The following is a 10,377-nucleotide window of genomic DNA, read 5'->3' on the forward strand; positions in this document are numbered from 1 at the left end:
CAAGAGACCAGTAAGGTTAAAAAAAAAAAAAAAAAAAAAAAAGCCCAAGTTTCATGAGAAAAAAAAATCCCTCCAAAAATATCGAAGTTTTTTTCCCCAGTTGGCCATCTACTACTGGGAATGGGATCTGCCCTTAAGTGTGATTTGTGTACCCAGTTAGACTTCATTGGAGAAACCTAATTTTTCTTTTGTGTGGTTGTCAGTTGGAGCTGCCTTCTGGGTTAGAGATGGCGGGTAGCATTCACGGTCCCCTCAGCACCTAGACCCACCTGTCTTATCCGTGCACTGTTTCCTTGTTGTCCTCATCCCTTCTGCCTCCCCTTCCACATACAGAGTCCATGCCCCCAAGCCCTCCCTGGGAGTGGGATTTAATAGAGACATCCTCTTTAGCACTGAACATTCCAAGGTCTCTCGTTCTCTGCACCTTGTTAGTTGTGGAGGCCCTGTCTTCTTGCCACCTTCTGAGAGCCGGGGCTACGGTGCGCACCGTCCACTCAGCTGGGTTCTGTGTCTTACTCATCCAGCCCCTGTTCTATTATTCCGGGCCAATGACTTGCATTAGATGGAGACTTGATAAATGTTAATTTTGTGAATGAAATTATATTTTCTTCCTAATTGAAGTTTCACCAAATAACTGCATCTGGATACTTTTAGAGGAAGTGAAAAGCACATTCCAAGAGGAGCTTCTTAACAACTCCAAAGAAAGCAGGTCCACCCTACAGTCCCTCGTGGTTTTTAACACTGAGCCCATGGTCCACACTCAGCATCAGCAGCGACACACAGGGTTTATCCTGGCAACAAAGTACCTGCAGATGTTAAGCAACTGAAATTAAGCCTCAGGTGAATATACTGTCCTTGTGTGCTAAGTGCCACTGACAGCACACAAGGTAACCCTACAGAGTATGCAATCACTTATAAAACCAAGGCTCTCTCAGAAGAAAACCTCACCCCTCTGTGTTCAAAGAAGCATCTCCTATAGCATTAGTACAGGCAAATGGAAAGACATCAAGAAGAAGTTCAGGAGGGATGGTGCGTGGCCTGTTCACTGAGGGTGGATGCACAGAAGTGGCCAAGAGGGCAGCTGTGCGCTCGAGGCCAATCAGAGCCACACTGTGAGTTAGTTGCAGGCCAGCCAGAGCTACATGGTGAGACCTTGTCTCAACAGAGAGAAAAAGAGTTCCATGTGCTGCCGGGGTTGGGGTAGGGGGTGGGGGGCACGGGACGGCACTATGATTAATGAGAACATAGCTTCCATTTGGAAAGGAGAGAAGGGTCTGGAAGTGAATGGTGTCAACAGGTGGCCACAGTGTGACTGGCTATGGGGCCCCTGAACTGAACGGTTAAGATGTGGATCTGTTCTTGCCACGTAAGTATTGAGAATATAATTCATTTGACTTATCTTTAAAAATTAAACTGGCCAACCAGTTAATGGATGTGGAACCAACAGCTGGGGGGTGTGTGTGGGTGTGTGTGAAAGATGTTTCTTAAAGAGAAACTTCAACAGTTCAAAAATTCCTTGTGCTTTTTTGTTTGTTCGTTTGTTTTGGGTTTTTTTTTTTTTCTTCTTCTTCTTCTTCTTCTTCTTTTGGTTTTGTTTTGGTGTTTTGAGACAGGGTTTCTCTGCAAAGTCCTGGCTGTCCTGGAATTTGCTCTGCAGACTAGGCTAGACTCAAACTCACAGAAATTCTCCTGCCTCTGCCTCTCAAATGCTGGGTTTAAAGGTGTGTGCCACCACTACCGTAGGTGTGCATACATTTTTACTTTGCTAAAGATATGTAAAAAATGATCCCTGGTTTACGGTGGTTTGACTTATGACTCTTCAACACTGATACAAAAATAATGCACATTCACCAGAAATCATTTTGAATCTTGACTTTCTCCCCCAAGGCTGGAACTACACAGCATGGGACCCTCTTGGGACGATGGGCAAGCAACAGCAAGCCACAGCTCACAGTAAGCCACATGATCAGAAAGGTGGCAGAGAGTACCCGCGTGTGCAGTACTACTGAGCCGAGAGGTTCAGGGTGAGATGTGGGACACGCATTTCACCTTTCAATATTCTCAAATTATGATGGGTTTATTGGGACAGGACTCCACTCATTGTAAGTCAAAGATTATCTGTATTTAAAAGTAAATGATGACCAGGCATGGGAACTTGTACCTGTAATCTCACTGCTTGGAAACCTGGGGGCAAGAGGGTTGCATGTGTTCAAGGCCAGCCTAAGCTATAGCATGAGACAACATCTCTACAAACAACAGGACATAGTAAGCATTGCGGAAGAAGCAAGAAAGGCGACCCCCAAACAGTCTAGGGGCAATGTGAAATTATAAACTCACTTTGAAAACAGGAATGGCATTTTCTTCTAGATCTATTACGTGACTCAGCAAATCTCCCTGATACTCACCCAACACAGATGCGAACTCCGCCCACACCAAAGTGTGTATATAGATGCTCGTGGCTTTGGCAGCCGTTTTCATACAGCCCCAAACTAGAAACAACCGGAAATGTCCATCAAGTGACTAAAGGACAGTATAGGACTCTCCTTTACTCACCATCTCACTCCCTGTGATAACCACTGTCAACCACAGTCTGAAATGGCAAATGGAAAATTCAAGAAATAAAGAAGCCTGAAGTCTGATATTACATACTGCTCTGGGCCACACAACAAAAACTCATGCTGCCCCCCCCCACTCCACCCCACCAGCGACATGAATCACCCCTCCGTCCAGTGTCCCTCGCTCTCCACCCTTCTATCTGCGGTCCCTCATTCATCAGACAGACTGTGTGGTGTCACGGGCCATGCACTGAAGGTATCCTTTTTTAGCTCGATGGTCCCAGTGCACAACGTTGATGCTGACAGCTTTATCCTAGTGTACTGCTATATGATACATAGCATGTATGCGTTCTGCTTTATTAACTGCAGCCATTCCCTAACTGTGCCTAGCTTGCGAACAAAATTCTATTATAAGTATCTGTATATAGGAAACAACAGAGTATGTTTGGGGCTTGGTAGTATCAGGCATCCGCCAGGGGCTCTGTAATATAGTTAAGGGGGACTACTATGTATTATTGTGTACACTTACCATCGATTACTATTCAGCCCTAAAAAGGGATTAAGTACTCATTCACAGCAACATGAATGACTCCTCTTGATAACTCTACACTACATGAAAAGAAATCAGGGCAGAAGACCATGTGCCATATGTCGAGTTAGGGCTCTTACTACGACCAAAAAGTGGGTCGAGGGGGAAACGGTTTATTTGGCTCACACTTCCACATCACTGTTTATTACCAAAGGAAGTCAGGTCAGGGACTCACACAGGGCAGGAACCTGGGAGTCAGGAGCTGATGCAGAGGCCGTGGAGGAATGCTGTTTACTACCTTGCTCCCCTGGCTCACCCAGCCTGCTTTCTTATAGAAGTCAGGACCACCGGCTCAGGGGTGGCAACACCCATAATGGTCTGCCCCCTCCCTCATCAATCACTACTTGAGAAAAAGGCTTGCCTACAGCCCATGTTACGGAGGCATTTTCTCAATGAAGCTCCCTCCTCTGATGACTCTAGCTTGTGTCAAGTTGGCCAGGTTACCTATAATTCCATCGCTACGTAATATCTAAAAGGGAAACTCATAACTGAAAAGGAGGTTCATAGTCGTGGAGAGCTGGGGTGGGATTAGGGGGGTATATAATCTCTGACTGGACGGTGGCGGTTTTCTAACATTAGAATGTGGTTGCCTTGGTGTGCTCAGGCTGCCGTAACAGAAATTTATTTCACAAAAGGAAGTCCAAGATTAGGGCACAAACACGGATGGGTCCTGGTAAATTATTCCTCCAGCTCACCGAGGACAACTTCTCACTGTGGGCTCAAAGGGCAGGAACTCAAATCCATGTGAGTGACTGAGACAGACAGCTGACCAACATCTGGAGCGTCAGAGAGAGACTTAAGACTCCCTGGTGTGCAAAGACACTAATTTCACCATAAGGGACTCATCTAATTTAATCACTCCTCAAATTCTGTCAACATATTAATGAGAAGGGCAGTACAGTCCTCCTAGTGGCAATGGCTACACGATGATGTAAGTGTTCTGGAAATTTCTGGGTTAGACTAATTTAGGGGCATGTAAAATATACCTCAATAAAGCTGTGGATATTAAAAGGAATGAATGAGGTCTATTTTAAAAATAAAATGACAGCCTTTGTGGCAAATGCTTTGACTAAGTAATTGTTACTATAACAACCCTGAAGGGTTGATGTGATTCTTGTGTCACAGATAAGAAAACCGAGGCTCAGAAAAGCCAAGCCAGTCACAGTTTGATTGGTGGCACCGTCTGGGAGGAGAGAGGAAGGATCCTTATGCTAGGTTCAGGCTACACTGGAAGATCTCTGGTGCTCTACAGCCAACCGACAAGATTTTCCCTCTCCAGGCCAGCATGCAATGCAGAGACTGAACATGAGTGACTGAGATGGACAGCTGACCAACATCTGGCCCAGAGAGTCAGATGATGCCAGGTGAAAAATAGGAAAACATGGACCCCTATCTCCAGCTGCATAGCTCTCCCTGCAGTAGAAGGCAGGAGAACTTTGGACCAGGACGCCAAGGATGTAAGGTGCATTTCCACCTGAGCAGAAACATCTTCAGTCTCCTCATCTCCACAGTGATGATGAGGAAAGCATATTCTCCAGGAGCTTCAAAGTGCTCACAGCTGCTGGATCTTGTATCAGCATTTCTTCAACTATGTCTGGCTTACTTTGCTTATTTCTGAGACTCTCTGTGCATGCCAGGCTGTCTTCAAACTTATGGTCCTCTTCCTCCCCAATGCGGGCACAACCACACCTGACCAGGGTCGACCTTTTTTGAGGTTTTGCTGTAAAACCTGCCTTTAAGCAAGGGCTCCCTGATCTGCATCCTATTGTCTGTTGATGAGGAATGAGCTTGGAAAGCCCACATGAAAGCAGAGCCACAGCAGTAACGACAGCCATCTGGTCCAAGCTGTCAGATGGGATAATCAGACTACAACGGGGGCTTCCTGACCAAAGGCTGATCAACACGATTACCATTCCCCAAACCCCATCCGCTCACTGTTCAGTGAGCCTCTGTATAGGAACTTCTTCAAAGAGATGACTTGTCCACTGGCTACAAATATGGGTGGGTAAAAGGCGTAAGGGATTTTAAAGACTTGTCAAATGCAAATTACAAGTACAATGAAAACATTTTCAACACTTCTCGTTTCTTCCCAAGCCTCCACCCCTTTACCAAAAACCAGTTCTTTAAGAAAATCTATGAACCAAATAGTTCTGCAGGCAACAAGAGGTAAGCCATTCCCAGAGAATAGCTATGGCATTTTTTCCTTGTTACCTTGGTAACCGCTACCTTGGCGCCCTTGTTGATGAGCTGAACCACATTCTCTGCTTGGCCTTTGTACGCAGCTATGAGCAGGCGTTCCGAAAGCGCAGCGACCGCATCTTGCTGGCTCATGAATTAGGAGAGAAAGGGGTCTCAGGGAAGCAGAAGATCAGTTCCCTCCACTCCACATGCAGCCTCTGGCCGGGGCTGAGGACCATGAGGGATGGATGCTTTGTCACTTCTCCATCTTCAGGTCCTAGGGAGCCACAAAACAAAGTGGCCATCAGTGGCACTCAGCACACAACAGGCAGACCACACCTCTGCTGACCGGGGTGGGGTGTGTTGGGGGGGTGTGTGGGGGGGTGTTCTTCTGGGTGCCCAGCACAGGGGAGGGAAGCCGCCTAAAGCACACTTCCACAGTGTTTCCGAGTAGAAGGCAGCGGAGTGTGCCACGAGACGGCAGAACTGGCGCACTGCACTTCTACCCTGGGGGTAAAGAGGCCTGATATAACACAGGGGTGGAAGGCGGGAAGGTGGGGGAATGGCGCAATTATATTTTAATTAATAATTGTTTTAAACTTTAAAAGGGGGTGTCTGGTATAATTCCCTACACACCCCTGGTCATCATATACGTAACAGGTGCAGTGTGCATATGTCAGCCTTGGTCCTGTGGGCCAGGTTCCTGTGAATCCTGCCACCACGGCCAGCACGTACCTTGGTAGGGAGTCTCTCTGAGGTGACACCCCATACAACCCACCCCCCAGCAAGCATGATTTCCTTCATCCTTTACTTTCTGAAAATAATGCAGTCTCCTGAGCCCTGGAGAACTGAGCACAGACCCAGGGCTGACTCTAGTCCCAAACTCATGAAACATTTCCACCGTGTGAAGAAAATGATGCCTCAGTCAGCACAGCCAGTTCTAGAGCCGCCGGTTTAGCAACAGCAACTCCCCCTCCCTGCCCACCCATCAGCATCCCCTTGCTTAAAGGGAGGAAAAGAAATGGCCACCACAGCCTTGGTGGTTTGAAGGTAGTATCAACAGTCAACTTGAGCTCCTCCCTGCACGAAAGGAGCAAGATGACTATAACCCTAGATTCCACCCAAGTAGGCTTGGGAATATCCTTAGAACAAACTAAGCCAGGGGTACTGATTTCAGCTCTGAGGCAGGAGGGGGGAAGAAGGAGTCTGAATTTAAAACATGTTTCTAGTAGCCAGGGAGGTGGCTCAGGTACAGAGACTTGCTGCAAAGTCTGAAGATCTGAGCTCGGTCTCTGAGTTCTACATGGGTACCATATTGTGTGTGTGCACAGAGAGAGAGAGGGGCGGGGGGAGGTGATCACTCTGCAACCCAACATTGGATCATGTTGTGGTGTTCAAGAACATATAAGCATCTTTCACAGTTACTTCGAGAAACTCAATGATCATTTCAACCTCAGGCCAGGTGGCCAAGGACCCTGGGGGGCTGCGGTAGAGTCTCATATATAGAACTGACGCCGACCACCCCTACTCCCACAGCAGTAGGGAGTGGAAATGGTATTTCATTATAAGAAATCTAGCCAGATGCAAAACACTGTAATTTTAGAAAGATAATTCTTACCAGCCCCCAATCTCTTTATTATCACATTTCATATTGTTCCCCATCTGTTGCCCCAAATACGGGTAAAAGATAATAAGAAAAGAGAGAACGGAACTGGCAAGCCCAACCTGCTCTCGCTCACCAGGTCATCGGAAGCACGGTGCCCCAGCCCTGAGAGGAGCATATCCCTTCCTGCGCTGGGCACAGAGCCCAGGGCCTTCCACACGCCAGGTAAGTGTGCTACCACAGAGGTACAGTACACTCCCAGCCCAGTGAAAGAACAGGGTTAAGACTCAAAGCAGTGAGAGAAACAGCTGTAAGTGCCTTTGGAAAGGCTCAAAGCCATGCAGACTTCATCTGGACACGGATGGACGCAGGGACACAGACACAGACACAGACACACACACACACACACACACACACACTGTCATTTGAAGGAGGCTGTCTTTATCAACAGTGGGCTGGGTTCCAATCACACACGTCGCACTGATTTGTTGCTCCTTCGGCTCCAATACTGCACAATCACTCTGTGCCAAATGCAGGAAAATACACAGCTCTAGCCACCACGTCCCAAAAGGTCTCCCCACCCTCCCGCCTGCAGGCCCTTCCTCCCTGCAAGGCCTCCCTCTATCTACCCATTTGCTGTCTCTGTGAGCTTGGCTTTATCTCCACTCTTACAGAATTTTTTTTGCAAAGGGCATCTGAGTCAAAGATGGCCTACTTCATACCAATTTTATCTTCATTGCTAAGTTCTTCCCAGTCTACTCCAAAGCCTGCCTGAAAGGGGCCTCTTAGCTGCACTTCCACTGTCACTAGCCCCAGCCCCCTTAGCAACACAAGCGAGGGCCAACCAGCTTCTGGGAAATCGACTGCCACTCCCATCCCAGCCGCCTTACGCCTCACGCAACAGATGCAGCCTCTCAGATAATGAGACTCGAGCCAGAAGTTCTTATGGGTATAGCTGCAGGCTGAGATAACTTCACTGAGATAATTGCCAGATAAACAGCCCTTCCCATACCCAGCCACTACTGTTTTGAGCATAAAAACACCCCATTGGTGAGAAAATGTTCATCAAGTAGCAATGCCATTTTATCTGCATAAACACCCTCTTTACTTCCTCCATGACACGACACAACACACACACACACACACACACACACACACACACACACACACACACACACACGAGACAGTGGTCCTTTACAACAGATCTTGGCTACGCCCCATCGCCCCCAGCATGCTTGCGCAGAAGACTGCCTGCAAGAATAAGCAGCAGTAACACCACCCCAGGTTACCAGTTCCTCTCTGCAGCTGACACCATCCCCTCCTCGCACTTGGCCATCTCAAAGTCACTCTCAAATTCAGCGCAGGGACCATCTCGCTGTTAGGACCTACAGCAGCAGATGCTTCTCACAAAGGGTGGGTGCGGCTGATCACAGATGGCCAGTCTCCTCTGCTCCCTGTTTTCCCCCTCACGACCTCACGACCTCACTTGGGAGTGAGAGGATACTCTGCTCCCTGTCTGGGAACCAGCAAACTAGGCCAGATGGAGTCAAGCAGGGATGGGGAGGGATGGAGAACCCCGAGAGAGGGGAAGGAAATGTAAGGGTGTGATGAGTTAAGACTTCACTGCTAACCTGTTGGGTGCCCTGGCTGTCACAGCTTCGGGCTTTTATTAAATCTGACTGAAGCTTCCTCTTCCAGTTGCTAGCCATCTTTCAAGACAGCCTTGCTGCAACCAGTCTGCCTCACACCTGTCAATCACGTCCCCTGTCACAGTGGTCCTTTTCACAGTGCTCTGAAAGGAGGGAAAAGCTTAAAGGCAAACTTGCTGCCTGGCCTATAGGCAGGAAGAGAACAGACACAGTAAGTCTAGAGAGCACAAGGCAAGCAGGTGGGGGTGCGCTCCTAAGACCCACTGCCTGCTTCCCTCCCGCCCAGCCCTGCCCTTTCTGCATTCACTGCTCCCCAGTTTGCAATCTCTTTTGTCTCTTGCTACAGGGGTCAGAGAATTCCACAGATGTTTCACCTGTTAAGCAATAGTTGTTTTTCTGTTTTGCTTTGGACAGCAAAGGGTCTATGAGGGTTGAGTTCCCTGCCTTAATTCAGATTTGCAACCAACTCTCCTGGTGCCGGTCAATATCTGAAAGCTGCCACATTTAGTGCCCTCCCAAGGAAAGTCCTAGGCAGGCATTGTGCAGAACCACGGAGCTTTAGGCCACCAGAACCCTGCTTAGAGAGCACACGTAGTTGGAATAACTAGCTTTACCCTGGCAGAGAGATTACTCACGCGGGGAGCTGTCCTCTGTGTTCTTTCTGGAAACGCAGTCAATCCTTTCCCGGCAAGATCATAAGCTTCCTTCCTGAGGCGGCTGCTGCTGCTGCCGGCCCTCCCATTTACCTACAGCGACTGTAAGCTTCCTCCTTAGCTTCCTCTGCAGACGCTAGCAGCATCACCAGACCTACAGAGGCTCCAGAAGCGGCTCTGTTCTGAGTGTTGGAGATTCAGATTTTGTGAGCTTGCTCTCTCTCTCTCTCTCACAAGCAGAGGACCTGTAACACTGCCCGAGGATGAAGAGAGCAGGCGGGGGCAACGCACAGCTGAGCTAAGTGCTCCAGAAGAAAGCTCCAGTGGTGGAGGGGCAAAGTTTGCAGCTCCCGTGTGAAGGGGGGCACACAGAAAGGGATGAGGGGACAACGACGACGACAGCTGGGGAAACGCTGGCACCCTGCACAGCGACCCAGACACAAGCCGCTTGAGCAGAGTTCCATCCAGGGACTGCGGCGTCAGCAGCACAGACAGGGTCTGGCCGAGTGGCCACTGAGATGTCTGTAAATCCAGTCTGCTCATAAACTCCCCCACAGTGTGTGCAAGAGAGTGGGGTGGAGGAAGTGGAGACTGAGCCCCCGTCTGAAGCAGAAACAGGTGCAGCTGCTCCTCCAGGCAACACAGGTGTGTGCTTTCCTGCCCACTTCCTCGAGCGACAGCAACTTCCTACCAGACATATACAGCTTTCATTTTTGCCTTGAGCCAGGACACCACGTTTTCCATGCGAAGATAGGATTAGCAGTTCTAAAAGTGGGAGAATAACTTGGCCACAAATCCTCTGACCACCACCCTATCTGACACCTCATCCCTGAGGACAGCAGTTCCTGTGGCCATAGAGCTAGCATCCCGCTTCTGTCTTTTGGCACAAAAAGGTCAGACTGTGGACTCTGGCCCGTGCACTGTGTACCAGGAATAAAATTGCCAAGAGACAATAACATCATCTTTCCCTTTTTTTTAAAATATATATGCATATATGTGTGTATGCACATATATATGGTCATATTTACAGACACATATATGTATATATATGGTCAATATAATGAATATTTCATACTAGTGCATCTGAAACAGTCACTACTCTACTACTGCAACTGCCACTGGGGCGAAGTGAGATTAGAGCGGATTAACT

At 48.4% G+C, this 10,377-nt stretch overlaps 1 protein-coding gene across 1 annotated transcript in view; it reads right to left on the minus strand.

Annotated features, from left to right (window-relative positions):
- Ankrd6 (ankyrin repeat domain 6) overlaps nucleotides 1-9,481 on the minus strand; it is a 59,795-nt gene extending 50,314 nt beyond the window's left edge. Inside the window, exons 1-2 of the mRNA XM_051161233.1 lie at nucleotides 9,210-9,481; nucleotides 5,356-5,599 (exon numbers count right to left, since the gene is read on the minus strand). Coding sequence (XP_051017190.1) covers nucleotides 5,356-5,475 — 120 coding nt within the window. The 5' untranslated portion in view covers nucleotides 5,476-5,599; nucleotides 9,210-9,481. The remainder of the gene's footprint in view (nucleotides 1-5,355; nucleotides 5,600-9,209) is intronic.
- Nucleotides 9,482-10,377: the final 896 nt, after the last annotated feature.

The sequence above is a fragment of the Acomys russatus genome, chromosome 2, assembly GCF_903995435.1.
Source record: "Acomys russatus chromosome 2, mAcoRus1.1, whole genome shotgun sequence".
Classification (NCBI taxonomy): Eukaryota; Metazoa; Chordata; class Mammalia; order Rodentia; family Muridae; genus Acomys; species Acomys russatus.